We start from the raw sequence: 20,377 nt of genomic DNA on the forward strand, positions 1-20,377 counted from the left end.
GTATTAAACCCTCTGTTTCTTTCTTCAAGTTGCCATTCTTAAGCCATTGCCAGGTCTTGGTGACGTCTGATTTTCCACTTATATTGTGCAAATATTTACCATGCAGTGGCTTATTTTTCCATTTTTCTGCTTGGTTCTTGACTTGTTCTTTCTTGTAGGCCTGCTTTGTTTCATTGGTGTTGAATAGTTTCTCATTATTGACCATTTGAAGTGCATCTTCTTCACTGTGCTTTATATATTCTTCAAGGCCTCTTTTCTCCTCCTCTACTGTTTGATGGGCTTGTAGCATTCCTCTTCCACCTGAGCTGCGAGGGAGGTATAGCCTATCTACATCACTGCGGGGGTGCTAATAATAATAATAATAATTATTATTATTATTATTATTTCTTGTTTACACAGTCAGACAGGTGTGTTTGACTGGTTTGTTTTATCCAGACATCGGGTCCTTCCCAAGGACCTGGGATGCCAGAATTTTATTGTCAATTGTTATAGATATCGTCGCTGAATATAGGCTGTTCCCAGTAAAGCTGCTTTTTGTAATTGGCTGATGGTGATTTCTGTGGCCCCTATGGTGTTGAGGTGCTCTTCAAGGCCTTTTGGAACTGCACCCAGGGCGCCAATTACCACTGGGATTATTTTGGTCTTTTTCTGCCACAGCCTTTCAATAATAATAATAATAATAATTATTATTATTATTATTATTATTATTAATTATTAATTATTTATTACATTTCTATCCCCCTCTTCCTCCAAGGAGCCCAGAGCGGTGTGCTACATACTTAAGTTTCTCCTCACAACAACCTGTGAAGTAGGTTAGGCTGAGAGAGAAGTGACTGGCCCAGAGTCGCCCAGCAAGTATCATGGCTGAATGGGGATTTGAACTTGGGTCTTCCCAGTCCTAGTCCAGCACTCTAACCACTACACCACGCTGGCTCTCACCCCTCTCTCACTGGGGGTGAATTGTGGGTTTGTAGAATGGGTTCATGGTAGTAGAACCCAAAGCTCCCCACTGGCTTTGTGGAGTTGCAGACAGGATCCAGAAGTTGCCATTGTTGCATGACCACTCAGAAACATAGGAAGCTGCCTTTTACTCTGTTAGAATATTGGTCCATCTAGCTCAGTATTGTCTATACTGACTGGCAGTAGCTCTCGAAGGTTTCAGGCAGGAGTCTTTCCCAGCCCCACCTGGAGATGCCAGGGATTGAACCTGGGACCTTCTGCATGCAAAGCAGATGCACTATGAGCTATGATGCACAATGAGCTATGGCCCCATCCATAGGTGGCGCAGTAATGCCAAGACCTGGTGTGTTCCACTTCCAGGGAGGAGGGAGGTCATCTGACCTTGGAGGAAGGTGTTTGTGCATTCACTATGGGCTGTTCTGGGATGGGAGGTGTTAGTAACCACCACCTTTTTTTTGGTTGGGCAAATCTCTTTTCCTCACCCCCGTTTGTCTGTCTGTCTAGGAAAGAGTCTTGCATATTTATTTTTATCTCAAAGTGCCACTGCCTATAGTTTCTAATCCCTGTTTGATTGAGGTTTTGATTGACTGGATCTCCTTCTGTGGACTTTTAATTTATTGTATATCTATATTGTTTTAAGCTATGTCTTGCATAATGCTGTTTCTGACACAATTGGACCTATTTGCTGTACTATCCAATTTCCATCATGTGTACCTACCCTTCCTTGAAATATTTGGATCGGAGGTGGTTGTTAAGCTCACATTTTTGGACTGTCAAGGAGGTGGGACAAAATTACTTTTCATGCTCACTTTCCAACTCAGGAAATAAGTAATTTCCCAACACTTTTATGCTGAGCAGGACCAAGAAAGAGGGAGAATGCTGGGAATTGTGGCAGTGTGTCAAACAGGATCTAAATTTGAGCCAGTATACACGGAGGAGTCATGTGCTCTCTGAACTACTGAGCATGTGTGGGAACTGGGGGAGACGGAGGGAGCAAAGAAAGTTTGGGAAAGGCATGAGGGGAGGCTGGCAATAAATGGGTCTAAGCTAGTAGATCAAAGGAGAAGGGTTTGAGCCATCCCATCATTCCACTGATTGCCTATGAAATTTCATGGTCTTCCCCCTAGTATAGGAAAAAAATGCCTAGGTGTGTGTGTGTGTGTGTGTGTGTTCTGTTTGGCAGAAAATATGAGATTTTGTCTATAAAGTCTCTTCAAAGAATGCCATCTGTACAAATTTTCTGAAGTTTCCCATGCTTTAGAAGCATTTAAGTATGCTAAACATTTCCATATGGTGATATGCCAGGGCACTTCTGTCTTACTAAACTGTAACTTGAGTAGCAGCCTTTGAAAATGGTCTGTGTCCTACACTCCTTGCACTTTATCTGGGTGGTCCTTTTTATTTAGTTAGTTAACATATTTCTATTGCCTCTGGGATCAGGGCTAGAAAAGATCTAGGTGCCTATAATTTGATGCAGTGCCAGAGAATTGGAAGGTGTACTATGTAAATGTTATCCTCTTGGTGCAATTCCAGATTCTTCAGTGTGTACCTCATGCATTTTAAAGTGCCCTCGAGAGAGGTGTTTAGGAAGTAGGTGGCTATCTTTAAAGACTCCACTATATGCTGGGACATGCAGTAAGAAGGTATCTAGCTGTCAGCTTTTTCACTTCTGTGCAAAATTACTTCTATTCTTCTCTGTTCTGCGAGTTTGAGTAACCCTTCATACAGGCTGTTGCAAAACAAGGTACTATTTATACATAGCAAAGCTTTTGGAAGTGAGAGAACTGTGTGTTGGGAGGTGTAGCACAGTCCATTTTTCTCAGAATTCCTTACTCACATTTTGTGGTATGGTGCTACCCTGGTTTTTAGTTCTTGCTGGATACCTCCCTCCTGCATCTCTTGCAAGCAGGCTGAGGATTATATCTATTATATATTTTTATGGATTGGTTTGTGCTCTGAATGTACTATTTTTTACACCAGAATATGCTTGGGGGGAGGTTAAAAATGTATTTTTAAGAAGAAATTTTGAACATAATCATATTTTAACATCTGTTCTTAACAGATATTTAACACTCAGTAATCAGATCAATAATTCCAAAATGATATGCCCAAGAAAAGCAGATTTTTCTCCGATTTCAATGTACTATGATTTAAATTTATCATATATGGTCATTATTCAATAAAATGAATGATGATTCAAGTTGAAATCCTACAAATTTCAAACTGTTCTTTTATTTCCCTTTTGCAAGCATGTTAATAAAATTTTATTACATGTATGAACTTTACTATCTGTGATCTATGCAAAATAACTTTGTCTGGTCAACAACAGGCCTCACCTGCGTGTGTGTGTGTGTCTCATCTTCTAACCTTTGCTGTTGAAGCTCGCTATAAATATATGATGGCCAACTTTCGCATGATCTTTGTCCCAAACTCATTGCCTGCTGCAGAAGTAGCAGATGTTTTTTCTTTTTTTAGTTAAGAAGTTTGTTACTATTTACTTTTCCCCCAAGGTAGACCAAAATGAAAATGTAAGCATCGAAAACTAACAGCTCATGAGCATGCATACTCAAGAGATGCCCAGTATTTCTAATTTTGCATTATGCTACTATAGTTCTTGTTGATACAGCCAAGTCCCAGATGATTAATTACCATTAATAAGCTATTTTGATTCTACTATCTGTGTTGCTTATTCGCATTCCTTTAGCTGTAGTTTTTCTTGACATCTATGATTCTAAGATCCACCTCTACATTTGCCCGTCAGTTCCACTCTCACTGGTTAGGGTAGTCCTGTAGATAAGTCCACAGAAATTACCAGACAGATCTATTTATTTTATTTATTTTACTAGTCTGCCTATCCATGAGCACACACTTGTAAATTAAAATACCCTTAAAATGCTAACTTCAGGTGACTTGCGTCAGAAAAAGTAGAGTATAAATCTATTAAAATCCTTTTATCTCCTACACTTAAAAGCAGTTGGTATAAAAACAGATGTTTCAGGATTGGAGGATTGAGAGAGGTTAAAAAACGCCTAGTATTTATATCGTTTCTATAGCTTCAAAGCAGCAGTTATCAATTTCCACTCCAAAAAGGCTAAAGATGACAAAACTTCTACTCAGATTGTTCACATGCAGCCCCATTCTGGGTGTGCTTACTCAAGAAGTCTCATTGCTTTCAGTGGGGCTTACGCTGAAGTAATTGCAATATTGGGAGTTGCCCCATTCAACTCAGTAAGACTAAACTTCCAAGTAAACATGTAGATAATCAAGCTGTAATTCACACTTCAAGAAATTGTTGGCAGAAGAGCTTTCTATTGAAGGTGGATTTCCCAGTTCTTTCTCCTTTCCATGAGTTTTGCCCACCTACTTTCAATGCTTGGGGGCAGAGCCTGGGTGACCATAGCAACCCAACATGTCTAGTAACAGACTTGGAGGAACTGCTGTCCAAATGCCAATCTCAAGTCTCTTTCTGACTAAGTGTTAAATGGCTACAGCTAGTTCATCTAGCCACCTAATGGCACAGCAGGGAAATGGCTTGACTAGCATTTCAGAGGCTGCCAGTTCAAATCCCCAGACTGTGGGAAACACCTATATCGGGCAGCAGTGATATAGAAAGATGCTGAAAGGCATCATCCCATACTGCGCAGGAGGAGGCAATAAACCCTTCCTGTATTCTACCAAAGACAACCACAGGGCTCTGTGGTCTCCAGGAGTCAACATCGATGGCACACTTTACCTTTACTTCAACTCAGAGGCATAACTATAGGGGGGGCAGGGGGGCACGTGCCCCAGGCGCCATCTTTTCGGGTCACGTGGGGGGCGCTGCCATGACCAATTTTTTTTTAAAAAAATTTAATACAAATTTCTCCTGCTCAGTGCAGCAGTGCTGCAGCAGTCAAGGGAGCGCGTCGGCGCCCCCTCCCCCACGAGCGGTCCCTTCCGCGCCCCCCCATTGCTTTGCTGGCGGCCAGTCAGTGGCCTGGCTTGGCGGCGGCGGGCGCCGCGGTAGGCGCCTTTAATGCTGCTCACTGCGACTGCCCCCCCGCGCCCCCCCATTGCTTTGCTTGCGGCCAGTCAGTGGCCTGGCTTGGCAGCGGGCGCCTTTCATGCTGCTCACTGCGACTGCCCTTGGCTGAGGCTCGCTCGCTCCATCGCTCGCTTAGTCTGGAACAGCCAGAAAGAGGCCCTCTAGTGGCTTGCCAGCCAGAGGGTCTCTAGTCAGTGACACACGCACGACTCGGCCAGCGTGCCGAGTCGCGCTGCGCATGCGTGCGGTGCGTCCGTCCTCCTCTGTTCGCCTGCACGTGGTGGCGTGGTCGCCGTCGCGGAGGAAAGCGTCGTTGCTGGGGCTGGGGCTGGGGCTGCAGTGCAGCAGGCGCAGGCAAGACGACGAGGACACACACGGACACCCGGCACAGAAGAAAGGATTCGGCGGCGGGCGGGTGGAAGCAGCAGACCAAGTGTCAGGGTGAGAATGAGTTGCAAAAACTATAGAAGCCACATGTGGAAAAAAAACATATTAAAGAATCAGGCTTTTATTTAGCTGCCCAACTATGGTCTCAGGTGCCTAACAGGTGTTAATGTTTGCATTATACGCTCCTCTCTCCGCCCCAAAAGAAATAAAAACAATCATAAAGATTCTTTGGCACTCAGTCTTAAATGCATGCATGTATATGGAACTGAGAGTCAATTCCCACAGCCTGGGTAGTACAGCAGTGTGAGTTGACTCAAGCAGTGTAACATAGCTGCCTGTGCATTGTTACAAGGTGTTTCAAGAGAGTTTTACCATGAGTTCTGCTTGCTGGCATGCTCGTTTTTGCACTGTGAAAGCTTGCCTTGTGATCTCAGTTTACGCTGAAGTGCTCCTATAACAGCTCCATCTCAGAAAAACCTGCAGTGTTAGCTTTAACAAGTGCCTGTGGTATCCTGCTAAAGACACAAAGTTTGGCAAGAAAAATGGGGGAGGGGGTTATATGCCAGGACCTTTGGAGATTGTCTCTTGCTTGTGAGGAAAAACCTAAGTATAATGTAGTGTGTATCATCATTGCATCATAATTCTGTTGTTTGAGATACAGGCCAACTCCACAGGGTTGTTGCTTGTGAGGAATAACCTAAGTATGTAGTGCACCACTCTGGGCTACTTGGAGGGAGAGTTCACATTTTTGGTTATTTGTCGCATTTTTGGTTATTTGTCGCATTTTGAAATTTTTGGTAATTTTTGTAATTTTTGTAATTTTTAAAATAAAAGTTTTCTGAAACATGTGTCAGTCAGATGTATTCTGGGGGGCGGCGGGGGGCGCAATTTCAGTGCTTGCCCCGGGCGCCGTTTTCCCTAGTTACTCCTCTGCTTCAACTAGAACAGGGATAGGCAACCCTGGCTCTCCAGCTGTTCAACAGTTTATTGTGGCTGGGAATGATGGTAGTTCAACAACTGGAGAGGCATTGCCCACCCCTGTACTAGAAGGTCACACAAAATGACACAGCCTCCAAGTATGTTGGAGAAGGTAAACAAAAAGAGACAATAAGCTCACAGTACTAAACGTGTGAAGATGAGTGGCTGACTCAGACAGTTGTGGGGTCCCAAGTATGAAACGCAGCAAAGCAAGTGTTTCTGCTCCACTGTGACAAAGCAAGAGGATTCAGATGCAAAAGTAAAAGTACAAGCTCATTAATTCATATTGGTATGGAAGTTCATTCAAAGCCAGTGGGTTTTCTCTTTTTTAAGCGCAAAACTTGTGCTGATAAGTTGCAATGGGGAGGCTCTTGATTAGCCCTAGTTGCTCGGAAACAATCTGTGTTCATCCCATGTTGCTAGAGATAACTGACTACAAATCTGAGTGAAGGTAGTAAGAAAATGAATAGGGGAAAGGGAGAAGTAAGGGGAGATGAAAGGCAGGGTGTAGGCAGACTTTATAGCAGTGATACAAACACCATTCTTAGTTTTCCATCCCTAGATTTTGTTCCATTGTGTATCCTCTGTATGTCTCATTTGTTGTAATACTTTTTTTTGTATTTTTAAAAAAACTGTCTTAAAATAAGTCTCAATTAATTGTTCCATGTGGTCTCTTAGCTGATCTCTCTCTCTCCCTCTCTCTCTCACACACACACACACACACTCTCTCTCTCTCTCTCACACACACACACACACACCCTCTCTATCTCTTTTAAGCTTGTTTGTTTATGTCTAATTCTTTCATCTGTTTGTTTACACTTGCTTTTCTATTTGGATGAAATTTGCCTTTTAGCTCTTTCCAACTTCTCTGGCCTGAAATGGGTTGTATGTTGTTGTCAAGGGCTAGAATGAAGAGCAGGAAATCTGAGTATTTTGTGTTCTGCCTGCTCCACATCTTGAGTTGTAGCTTGTTCTTGTTACTGTTGGAAGTTTGTTCTTTCTACAGATTTTTCTGTAATTTTCAGGCATATCGGGGCTGCCTCTTTCAGCTGTTCAGAGACTTGAATGGGAGGGTAGTACATATTCCTCCATAGTGGGGGGCTAGGAATTTCCTGGCAGGCTGAGTACTGCATACAATGAGCCCTTTCATTGCACTTCCAGGAACAGGGCGGATGCCAGACCAGCTCGTGACCTTGAACATGAAGCACGGAGTGGAAGCAAAGAACTATGAGGAGGTACGTCCCTGCTTTTGCTGCCTGATCCCGGCATTCACGTGTTGCTGTCTGTATGTGGCCTTGGGACTTGCAGTAGAATGCTCCTTTCCCAGCCTCCTGGATAGCCTTAATCCTAGATCTTATTTAGCTCACATCCGCTGGTGTTTTTAAACACTCAGGCTGAAATCCTAGAACATTTACTTGGGAGTAAGTGCCATTGAATTCAGTGGGATTCACTTCTGAGAAAGTAAATCCCTCTCACTGTCAACTTTGCACTGTCAGTTCTAGGAGGAATCTGCTGCTTGTTGGCAACGATGCTTTCTTGGGAAGCATCTAGAAAAGTTTGTTTCACTAACAGAATTCCAGACAGTAAGATGAATATAACCCTTGTTAAGTATTGATCAGTTTTTTTAAAGTCAATAAATAAATAAATAAAAATTGAAAAAATGTAATGTTTTTTAAAACTAGTTAGTTTTTAATTTTAAAAACTAACAAGTAGATCCCTGTGTTAAGTTTCCATGAAGCACCCATCAGCAGCTTGAGGCTGTGATCCTAAATACATTACCAGGGAGTAAGCCCCATTGGATGCAGTGGGACTTACTTCCAAGTAAAACATGCATGAGATTGCATGGCAGAGTGGGTTTAGTCATCCTGATTTCAATGGGGCTGAGTTCCTTTTGGATCTAAATGTTCTGGTTTAGGTGGCTTATGAAATAGGATGCATTTTTATTTATGTCTTCCTACTAAGAACTGGCCTGATGAATGGGCATACCCAGAATCTTCCAGACCTTCTTTTAGGAACTGTCCTAAAAATATTTCTTCTGCTAAACAGAAAATGTGTCTCTTCCTTTCTGTGACCCACTTCTTTTTAACAAAAATAAAAAACTCTGCTAAGATTTGTAGGTTTCTCCAGAACCTACCAGACTTTGAATTGTGTGTTTATGGTCGGGTACCTTCCTGGACCACTGTTCTTTATTGCCAGGCCTGGGAACTGGTGGTAGCGTCCATCAGTCCTAAGTGCAGCTCCCCAACTAATTTTAGGTTTGTGTGAAGTTTTAGTCAAAGCTGAATATTCCACGCAGCCTCTTTGGCAATGTGCAGAGGCAGCCGCTTCTGCTGTGCAGTGCTGTGTTTGCCCAGCACTGGTGTGGCTCCTTTAAGGGAAACGGAGCCCTCTTGAGCTCCAGCACCATTTGGAAGATGCCCACCGAGTGCTGGGAAGTGTAATCCTCCTCAGCACGTTTCCCATAGAGCTCTATGGGGAAAGTGTTGGGGAGGATTAGACTTCCCAGCACTCCCACAACCCTGCACAGAGATACGTGTGATAGGAAATACCTCACATTGAAGAGTTGGTTTTTGTTTTTGCCAAAGTGGCTCTTACTTGGAAAACCGAAAATCACTGTCTAGGCCCTGTTCCAATCCTCGGACACTAAAATGTAAGGGTTGTGATTGGAAAGATTTGATTCTGTAAAAACTGTTCAGATTATTAAAAGTTTTTGTCATGCTTGGGATTTCCATGGTTTGGCTGCCCCCTTGTGTCCCTGCATCAAACCACCACTATAGTAAATTTACTGAGCACAGACTGTTACTTTACTCTTAAGTCAGTTCCATTGAAATTAATAGGACTTGTCTCATTGATTTAAGTAGTGCTTTGTCATGACTAACTACTCAGGATGCTGTCTACTGTCTTATATTTCATAGGAACATGAAAGCTGCCTTATATTGAGTCAGGCCATTGGTCCATCTAACTCAGTATTGTCTATACTGACTGGCAGTGGCTCTCCAAAGTTTCTGGCAGAATCCTTCCTGGAGATGCCAAGGACTAAACTTGAGGCCTTCTGCATGCAAAGCAGATGCTCTACCACTGAGCTTACAGTCCTGTCCCCATTTCTTTGCTCTACCACCTTAAACCACCCTATGGTTTGAACATGGAAATCCTAAGCTCATAACTGGGAGTTACAGTACTCCCCTCTGCTTCTTTTCTGGCTGAGACCAGTTTCCTATGTGTTAGAATAATGTGTTCCAATTAAAAAACAAACAAAATAAGTTTAGAATTAAATGTTGGAACTTGCCAAGTTATTCTCCAGCAAGAAAAATAAATATGATGTACCCACCAATGTACTTGCAAGGAGAAAAATAATGCAGTTATGGTAACCTGGAGCAAAATTATATTTTTATAATTGACAAAGGAGGGAAGTACAGATATCCTGCCCCTTCTCCTTAAATAGTTAGTGTGCACAGTAGAGGGAAATGAAGCAGGAAATTACTGTTTCCCTTTCTTGTGAATCATCCCAGTGCTTTGATGTTCATTGGGAACAGAGAGCAGGATCAAGTTTATTAATCAGTTGGATAGATTATTAATTGTACATTGTTTGGAAATACAAGCAAATGAGTTAGAGATTTGGCTTTAATTATAAATTAATTAAATAAATAAATAGCCAGCCTAGAATAGTCGTCTTCAACATTTTCAAACCCAGGACCCACTTTTTACTCCTCACCCACAACATTTATCTTATTACATTTCTATCCTTCCTCTTTTCCAATATGGAATGCAAGGCTGTGTACATGGGGTTCCCAGGCAGACACCCATCCAGGCACTGACCAGACTAAGACCTACTTAATTTCAGCAAAGTGGCTGTATCCTGCACCCTCCAACCATGCCCATGGGACCAACTTTCAATTTTTTTTAACCATGTATGCCATCCTTTACGGAAGAGAATGTCACCAGCTATAAAGGAGGCTGGGTGCATGTATCTCCCTATTTCCAACAAACAGAATCTAATATGCAAAGCTGACAGAAGTTGCATTTGTCACAATTCTACACACTGGTTACATAAGAACAGCCCTGCTGGATCAGGCCCAAGGCCCATCTAGTCCATCATCCTGTTTTGCACAGTGGCCCACCAGATGCCGCTAGAAGCCACAGGCAGGAGTTGAGGGCGTGCCCTCTCTCCTGCTGTTACTCCCCTGCAACTGGTACTCAGAGGCATCCTGCCTTTGAGGCTGGAGGTGGCCTGTAGCCCTCCGGTTAAAAGTCTAAAAGTCCTATCTTCATTTATTTATTATTTAACATATTTTTATACCACCCAAAACGTACGTCTCTGGGCAGTTTACAACAAGATAAAAACAACATTAAAAATTAGTTAAAAACAAAAACAAGAAATTTAAAACACAATAATTTAAAATTTTCTAAAACAATATTCTAAAACAACATTAAAAACAATCAAAACAATATCATTTAAAAGCCTGGGTGAACAGATGTGTCTTTAAAGACTTTTTTAAAATTGTCAGAGATGGGGAGGCTCTTATTTCACTAGGGAGCGCATTCAAAAGCCTCGGGGCAGCAACGGAGAAGGCCTGTCCCTGAGAAGCCACCAGATGAGCCGGTGGCAACTGCAAACGGGCCTCTCCTGATTATCTCAATGGGCGGTCGGGTTCATAACGAAGAAGGCGTTCTTTTAAATACCCAGGGCCCAAGCTGTTTAGGGTTTTATAGGTGATTTGTATTTGTGTTCATTCTGTCTCTTGCTTTTCTAAAATTAAATGAAGGTGTGACTAGCTCTTGGTTGGGACATAACCCATGAGTTAAATATTAGTAGCCTAGAATATCCCTAGGAGCCTAGCCTCAGTTCCCTGTATCTATGGCTGTGCCTCAGCAAACATATAGTGGCTGCTACCATTGTCGTCTTTCCTCTCCTCTCCCCTCTTCCACCTCAGCCACTGCTTCTCTCCATACCCTCTAGCACTAATAAGCCCCCATGTTCTTTTCTTACCCAGCTCGTAGCTTTGGGGGACTTCGTACAGTGGTGCCCCACAGATAATACTGCTGTTCCACTGCCCTCTCTATGTTGTCTTGGAGAGGTGATGGTTAGAAGGTAAGGATTGCATCTGAGTGACCATATTGCAGTGCAGCAGCAAAACAGGGCTCTTGCGCCAACTCGGTAGCTGTGTGAAATACTCACTTTGTGCAGCTACAAAGTTGGTGCAAGAGCCCTGTTCTGCTGCTGCATTGCAGTAGGGCCACATAGGTATCTGGGGCATGAAACTCCTCCTGCTTTCCATACAAATTGTCTGCCCTTGTGCTACATCCACGTATGGTTTCATTTAATGAGTGCCATTAACGGTTTTCTTTCTTCTGACCATTTACACTGTCAATATTCACTCTCAGGTTGTTGCAGTACAATAATGCAGATGTATAAATTAAGGCAGACAGCCAATTAAATAAATCTTAGGCTGCAGTCCTGTGCACACGTACTTGAAAGTAAGCCCCATTACTCAGTAACAGTGTGGCTAATATTCAGGTAAGCATGGAGCAGGTTTAGGTGTAATGTGAAACCCTGGTTCATTTGGCTAATCAAAGTTACTTTTTATCATCTGAACCCACACCGTAGCACTACCCCTCAAACACACTGCTGCTACAATAAAACCATAACAAAACAAACATAGAAACAAAACAGCAAGATAAAATAACAAATGAGTCTAAAACTGAAATTAGAACTGGGTACCCAATTAAAACAAACTTTAAAATGCTGCTTTAAAAAGGAGCGCTATCAGATAACTTTGCAAAATAAGAAGGGAGACTGTTAAAGCACTTCCGGTAGGCCATTCCAAAGATAGGGGACCACTACTGAGAAGGCCCTGTCCTGGGTCCCATGAACCATTGGTGAGGCCGAGAGCAGAGCCTGAGATGACAATGTGAGGATCTTGGCAGTTTCATATGGGCAAATGTGGCTTGACAGATACCCTCGTCCCAAACTGTGTAGGGCTTTAAGGGTCAATACCAGCACTTTGAATCTGGCCTGGAAGCAAACTGACAGCTAGTGATGCTGCTGCAGGATAGATGTCATACTTGTGTAGTGACTATTGCCCACAAACATACTTGTGGCAACATTCTGAACCAGTTGAGGCTTCCAAACAGTCTTCAACGTCTGTCCCACAAAGAGTGCAGTGCACTAATCCAATATGAGTGTAACAAGTACATGGGTAATAATAGGTCAGATCCGGTTTCTCCAGGTTGGGTTGCAGCTGGCATACCAGACCAAGCTGGTAAAAGGCATTCCAGGACACCACCACCACCACCTAGGCCTCCAGGGACAATGTCAGGTCTAGGAGAACCCCCAGGCTATAAACTTGGTTATTCAAGGGGAATGTGATCTTGTCTAGGACCAGATTTACCTCAGTACTTGGATTATCAGTTTTACTGATCCTCAGTCTCATCAGGATTACGTTTTTGTTCTTGATGGTATCGAAAACCGCTGAGGAGTCCAGAAAAATCAACAGGGTTACACTCCCCCTTTCTAAATCTCCCAGCATAGATCATCTACCAGGGCTACCAACACAGTTTCTGTCCCATACCAGAAGCCAAACTGAAAGGGATCTAAGTTCATCCAGAAATGCTTTGAGCTGAGATGCCCCCACGTGCTCCAACACCTTGCTTAGAAACAGCAAGATGGAGACTGGCCAAAAGTTGTTCAGGATGGCTGAGTCAAAGGATTACTTTTTTGGGAGAGGCCTAACAACTGCTTCCAGCAGGGGAAGCACTCCCCCCTGTTCTACTTCCAGCTGGAATAATGGGAAGGTTCTACTTCTCTCTGTTCTAGGAGGTATTTATGATCTTTGCAACCCAGAACCTCAGCCCATCCCTGGCTACTCTCAGCAACCACATAGGGCAAGGTTAGGTGTGCATGTGGTAAGTCTCCAGAATTCCAAGCAGCCTGTCCACCTCTTTGGGTAACTTGGATTGAAACTTATCTATGATGACAGGACCAAACAGCACATGGGGAGCATTCAGTCCTCACTTTGTGAAAATCTTACTGTCTAAGTAAATCTGGATATGAGCAATTTTTATTTGCAAAATTTAAAGCAAATTAATCACAGTGGGCTGGAATGGGTTCTGTCTGATGGTCCCTGGGGCCCTCATTCAGGGCCCCCCCAAACCACTTGAAATAACGTAGACATCATTGAGCAGACACAGTGGTAGCTGATAAATAAGGTTGTAGGGTTTTTAAAGGCCCTAATATGGGTTCTAACCTGTGTTCAGTCATAATGGCTTCAGGTTTCCTGCCAAAAATGCTGTTTGTATGTATTAATTGATTACATTAATCAGATCTGCATGAATTTACAGTAGAAAAAAAACTTGGATGATATATGCATATGACAGCAAATTTACAAACTTCTGCTTGATTAACAGAGGGTACCTCTACAATCAATCAGTGTTTTTCAGTCTGCTTAATTTAACTGATTGACTAAATATCACAGCCATAGTTTAAAACATTATTCAAACCATTTTTGGCTTGCTCCAAACAAATGTGCTTGTTTTCCAAATACAGATTATTTTAGTAAGAATTACCAACATGTCCATAGTTACAGTGTTTCTCTCTGCAGACAATGCTGTAAGCATGGAGAACATGGGGAGGAGGCATCTGAGCGCATCTGCACCAGGGAGTGACTTCAGGTTCACTGTAGGAGAGTAAAGCATCCTCTTCTTTTCAGACATCTGAAAAGGGCTAATGCCACATGCTATTCATTGTATTTATATATTTTGCCACAGGCTTTCACAAAAAGGAAAAACATAGTACATCAAGAGCCCACAGTCTTACTAATAAAATCAGCATAAATAGAACAGATACATAAGAACATAGGAAGCTGCCATATACTGAGTCAGACCATTGGTCTATCTAGCTCAGTATTGTCTTCACAGACTGGCAGCAGCTTCTCCAAGGTTGCAGGCAGGAACCTCTCTGCCCTATCTTGGAGAAGCGGGGGTGGGGGGACTTGAAACCTTCTGCTCTTTCCAGAGCAGCTCCATCCCCTGAGGGGAATATCTTCTAGTGCTCACATTTGGTCTCCCATTCAAATGCAACCAGGGTGGACCCTGCTTAGCTAAGGGGACAAGTCATGCTTGCTACCACAATGCTATTCATTGGCCTATAGAGCTTTTAAAAATGATTTTTAAAAAGCACTTGAAGACTTACCTCTTCTTCCAAGCTTTTTTATCTGACTCAGTTTTAAATTATTTAAAGGTTTTTATTTCCTATGTTCTAACCTGTTTTATGTCACTGTAAACCACCCAGAGACGAAAGTTTGTGGCAGCGTACAAACTTGATGGATAATAAGTAAAATAGTGGGAATCCTAAACTTATATGGGTCAGTACCTTTTGGTTTAGTGATTTGTGGACTCTTCCTTTGTCAGATTGCCAAAGTAGAAAAGCTGAAGCCGCTAGAGCTGGAGCTGAGACGGCTGGAGGATCTTTCAGAATCTGTTGTTAACGACTTTGCCTACATGAAGAAGCGGGAAGAGGAGATGAGGGACACCAATGGTGAGTCCTTGTGTGCCTCCAAGTTGTGGGTTAACAGTATTGCTATCTATCTCTCACTGAGGTAGTAATGGGCTCAGGACTGGGCTGTCATAATGCTTACTTGGTGTCTGAGATGTAGTCTGTGCTAGGTGCTCTGAGCCATTGTGGGTATAGTTTCATCCATTTGTAGATGTATCATCTTTAAACTTGTTTTACTTACTCTTATAATCTCTTTAATACTTCACCACCTTGAGTATTTTGTTGTATAACGCTAGGCTTCCAGGAGCACATGCTCTCGCACTCTCTCTCTCGTTTTTGGCCAGAACCGTGGGAGCTACCAGCATGAAATAGTGGTTGAGGAGGCAGAACCAGTCACAAAACGGAAGCTTGTACAAGAATCTATGTCTAGAGTAGAAGGAACTAACATCAGACCCCTGAATTGAGGGGTACCTGTGCTGCAAGGGAGCAAGATGATCTTCTTGGGGGGGAAATGAATGTGAGAGGAAAATAAAAGCAACCCACAGAGTGGGCACAATACAGGTGAAACTCGGAAAATTAGATTATTGTGCAAAAGCCAATTAATTTCAGTAATGCAAATTAAAAGGTGAAACTGATATATGAGACAGACGCATTACATGCAAAGCGAGATAAGTCAAGCCTTAATTTGTTATAATTGTGATGGTCATGGTGTACAGCTCATGAAAACCCCAAATCCACAATCCCAGAAAATTAGAATATTACATGGAACCAATAAGACAAGGATTGAAGAATAGAACAATATCGGACCTCTGAAAAGTATACAGTGTACTGTGCTTGATTGGCCAGCAAACTCGCCTGACCTGACCCCATAGAGAATCTATGGGGCATTGCCAAGAGAAGGATGAGAGACATGAGACCAAACAATGCAGAATTGCTGAAGGCCGCTAATGAAGCATCCTGGTCTTCCATAATACCTCATCAGTGCCACAGGCTGATAGCATCCATGCCACGCCGCATTGAGGCAGTAATTGCTGCAAAAGGGGCCCAAACCAAGTACTGAATACATATGCATGCTTATACTTTTCAGAGGTCCAATATTGTTCTATTCTACAATCCTTGTCTTCTTGGTTCCATGTAATATTCTAATTTTCTGAGATTGTGGATTTGGGGTTTTCATGAGCTGTACGCCAAGATCATCACAATTATAACAAATTAAGGCTTGACTTATCTCGCTTTGCATGTAATGCGTCTGTCTCGTATATCAGTTTCACCTTTTAATTTGCATTACTGAAATTAATGGACTTTTGCACGATATTCTAATTTTCCGAGTTTCACCTGTAATGGTGTGGCCATGCCAGCTAGCCAGCCAGTTAGATTGGCTGGAAGGAAAGGGAGGGCAAAGCAAGCCTGGAGAGCTGCTTCAGACAAGCCTGAGAACCACCAGTAGCTCCCGAGCTACTTAATGCCCATCCCCGGCCTAAACCTTGCTGTGCCAAAAAGCTCTGCCTTCTACCAACCCCACTAGAACTGAAGCAGTTTCTTCTCTTCTTTTTCTCCATTCTTAGTCAGTTACTTTTCTCCTACTATCCACAATCAAGACAGTTCGTATTCAGTTCTAAGCAAACTCAAATTCTGCATTTGACATAAATTGAACATACTAAAAATATATATATGTAAGTGTTCTCATTACATAAATATATTCAACTAGTAGGTGAGGACCATCATTGACCAGGCAACAAAACAAAACATAAAAGCCACCATTCAGACATTTTGCAAATGTCCCAGTTTTCAGAGGTGGGGCTCTTTATTATGGCACCCAAGGGCACATCTGCCCCTTTATTGTGGCACCTTGCTCAGTTATGGCATCCTTACTGCCACTCTCATGTTTATAATTCTTCTTCTGAATCACGCTGTTGGTGGGGGGGGGGGGTGGAGTTAAAATTCTGTGAACATGTACCAAAATAAAACACATATGTACTATAAATGTTGACGAACTGGTGTGTTGGTGTGAAATAAAGTCATACTTCCTGATGACTTATGTTGCAGCCATGAGGGCCACAAACATGAGTTGTGGTCTTTGTTAATTGAAAGCTGAGGGTTTTTTTTTAATTATGCTCATCCACAGCTCTGTTCACAAAGAATTACACTAACTTACTGCATGTAGCTCCATCTCTTTGGTGCTTGTTTGTCTCAATGTTCCAGATGAAAAGAGATTAGACTTGTGTTTAGGACTGAGATCAAGAGGCTTTGGTGTTTCCTGATATTTCTTCCAGATAAAAACCTTGTTTTTGTTCTTTTCCCCCCAGAGTCAACCAATATCCGGGTACTATACTTCAGTATCTTCTCAATGTTCTGCCTCATTGGACTGGCTACATGGCAGGTCTTCTACCTGCGCCGTTTCTTCAAGGCCAAGAAACTGATTGAGTAGAGGAAAGGGTCGTTTTCCCTGTGTTTTTTAAACCCTGGAAAGAACAGCACGGAGATCCAACTATGGCTGCTCAGAGCCACCTTAGAGTTTACCTGCCAAATGGAACTTTTCTCCACAAGTTGGCCCACAAGGGGAGGGAGGGAAATGTTGGCACAGAAAACAAGGAGGCTTCTGAACTTTTCTTAAAGAGTTCAGAGGGGGGGTTGGGGGACTCATGGATAGGGATGAAATAAAATTGTCTTGGACAGCTGCGGTTGGCTTCTGAGCTGTCTTTTCTCTCCCCCTCAGCTACGATTAGGTGGCCTCAACCCATATGTCACTGTACTGATCTTCAAAGACAGTTGAATACACTGAATTTTGTTATACTTGCAACAGTCTATCAGCTATTTTGGGAGGGAATGGCTCTGATGGGCTGGAAGTCAGCCTTCATAGAAGCAGCGCTTGTTGCAAAATAATCAATATCTGCAATTCTGGGATAAAGAAGAAACTACCCATGGTGACTGTCTGACAAATATTTGATAGTGCTATTAGCAGGGGTGGAAAGGGTGTGAGCAAAATAAATGGCTCATATTGCTAGGTTACAAAAGAAAGGCTCAATATACAGACATTGAACTCCTATTCTCATCCTATCCCATTCTCTGATAAAATTGCTTCTCTTGTTCTGGAATGGTAGAGTTCTTGAAAGCACCTTGGATACTGTGAAAGGCTGTTTGGCTAATGATAAGAAGCATCTGCCACCTGCATACTTGAAATCTGTGCTCAAGGTCATGTCTACGGAGGGGGATCTATCCTGCCTTCCATTCCTCTCACATAATTGCCCGTGTAAAGCTCTGACATCTGCCAAAGATAAAAGTAAAATTTCTACTTGGTCAGTGTCAGACTTGCATTATGACAAACTAAATCGAGCTGCAGCCAGATGTATGTAGCCCAGCATCCACACACGTTAGTGTGGATGCATAATGGCAGGAAGATCAGCCAGTGGGAGAGGATTAAATGAGCTGTAGTTTCATTGTAAAATGAGTTCCTGAGCTTAACCAGTTTCAGAGTTTATAGAAGTGGCAAAAACATTTTATGCCAGCCATAAGAAATCGGTTGATTTCATATGACCAGCACAACAGTTGTTTAGCTTCATTGGGTAAAAAAGGGTTCTGAAAGAAGCTTCTTGTTTCCAGAAACATTTATCTGCTGTTTGAATCTTAAATGTTACCCAAACACATAAAAGGCAAAGATTGAGAGAGATGTCCTCCCTGTCTCCAAAGATGCCAGGTTTCAGATCAGTATAACTCAAGGATGTAATTCAGTATAAAGGACTACATTGATGTGACATTGGGCTGTTTTGTGTATGTATTCATCTTTGTTTCTTCCCTTCAAAATCAGTGTTGTGAGTTTTGCCCCAGTAGTTCAGTGTTGCTTTTAAATTCAGATCCCAGGACTCTCCATTTTATCTTTTTAAAACATTTGGAAGCTGTCACAATTCCCCTTATTTGAATCCAGTAGCAAGTCTGCTAGCATCTAATGGGGAAAATATTTTTGGAAGTGGAAACTTACTGCCCTTTTCCTTCCATTTGCCACTTTGTTGCCATTCAAGAATTATTACTTTTTTGATAAAGTGATGACTTGATGATCATGAGAACTTCACCTTGATGTAGCTTGACCTGACTGTACTCCTAACGTGTGTGGTATAACTGATGCTAAGCAGAAGAGGCCGTGGAAACCTGTACAGATTTATCTCTAACAGGTTGGGGATTTGTCACTTTCCTCAATAAATATTTTTTTGGGAAAATATCCTTCAGAACAGTGTTTCTGTGAATCTCTCAAATGCATGCCTTTACCTTTTTAACTGCTTCGTACCTGCATCTGTGACATAAGCAGGTTACTGTATTGCTTTCAGTGTACAAAATATGCTACAATTCTTATCTCATGTATCCTCTCCTCCAAGAAGGCTTTCTGGTTTAAATAGGAACTTGAACCTGGGAATTCGCAATTACAGTAAACGCAACATTCAGAGCACCATAGGGGCCCCAAATAATACAACCAGTGTGGCTCAATTAATAAACTAAACCAGGTTTCTAGAATCAAGTTTGATAATTGCTTTGCCTGTCTCAGAAGAACTAAATAATATGTTTGAGTGCTGAACAATGCTTCCACATAGAACTGTATGAGCAATGAAACTGAAACAGTTACATTGTTAAAGCTAACCTGGTCTTATCCTAGTCTGTGTCTAGGATGTAGATTGCCTGGAAGTCCACTGAAAAACTATTTGGGGAAAAATGGCATATAAGTATAATAAATTACTGGTGGCAAAATTCCTGAGTGCCAAGTACTTGGTATGTGGTTGTCTTGGTGGTTAGAGCAATTGCAGACAACTAGTATATGTATTCTGTTAATTAAATCAGAAGTTATTTTTAGCCTACTTTCCTTAAGGGGAAAGTAAGCTTAATGACATTTTGTGTCCATGTTCAGCAAATGCCATCCCTTAAGGTGTGAGGGTGTAAAAGATTCAGATAAAACAGAAGGGGACAGAGCAGAACCACATAAAGAGCAGACAGAAGACTGTGCTAGCTGGTCAAAGTGATCAAAGAACCAAAAGAAACATAGCATACCTCAGGTAAGAGATTCAGCACATACATAGGTGCTTATATGCCAATGCCAGAAGCCTCTGAGCCAAGATGGGCGAGCTGGAGTGTTTGGTTGCGGATGAAGAAATGATAAAGTGGGCATAACAGAAACATGGTGGAACAGTGAGAACCAGTCGGACACTGTTATCCCTGGATATAAACTCTGTAGAAAGGACAGGGAGGGGCATCTTGGAGGTGGAGTAGCACTGTATGTTAAAGAAGGGATAGACACTTAACAAGCTAGGAGGACTGGAGTCCTTCACAGAAACCCTGTGGGTGACCATACAAGGCCTGAAAAGGAAACATGGGGATCTGCTATCACCATCTGGATCAAAACGATGACAGTGACTAGGAGTTGCAGAAGGAAACCAGAGAAGTATCAAGGAGAGGCAGGGCAGCAATAATAGGTAACTTCAATTACCCACACATCGACTGGGTGAAATCACAGGTAATGACAAAGAGGTCAGATTTTTAGATCTGTTGAACGACTC

General features: G+C 42.4%; 1 protein-coding gene across 1 annotated transcript in view; it reads left to right on the forward strand.

Moving 5' to 3' along the window:
- Positions 1-19,053, forward strand: part of TMED10 (transmembrane p24 trafficking protein 10) — a 33,061-nt gene extending 14,008 nt beyond the window's left edge. The window contains exons 3-5 of the mRNA XM_053283936.1: positions 7,511-7,584; positions 14,756-14,882; positions 17,147-19,053. Coding sequence (XP_053139911.1) covers positions 7,511-7,584; positions 14,756-14,882; positions 17,147-17,268 — 323 coding nt within the window. The 3' untranslated portion in view covers positions 17,269-19,053. The remainder of the gene's footprint in view (positions 1-7,510; positions 7,585-14,755; positions 14,883-17,146) is intronic.
- The last annotated feature ends 1,324 nt before the right edge of the window (positions 19,054-20,377 follow it).

This window comes from Hemicordylus capensis, chromosome 1 (assembly GCF_027244095.1).
Source record: "Hemicordylus capensis ecotype Gifberg chromosome 1, rHemCap1.1.pri, whole genome shotgun sequence".
NCBI classification, from domain to species: domain Eukaryota; kingdom Metazoa; phylum Chordata; class Lepidosauria; order Squamata; family Cordylidae; genus Hemicordylus; species Hemicordylus capensis.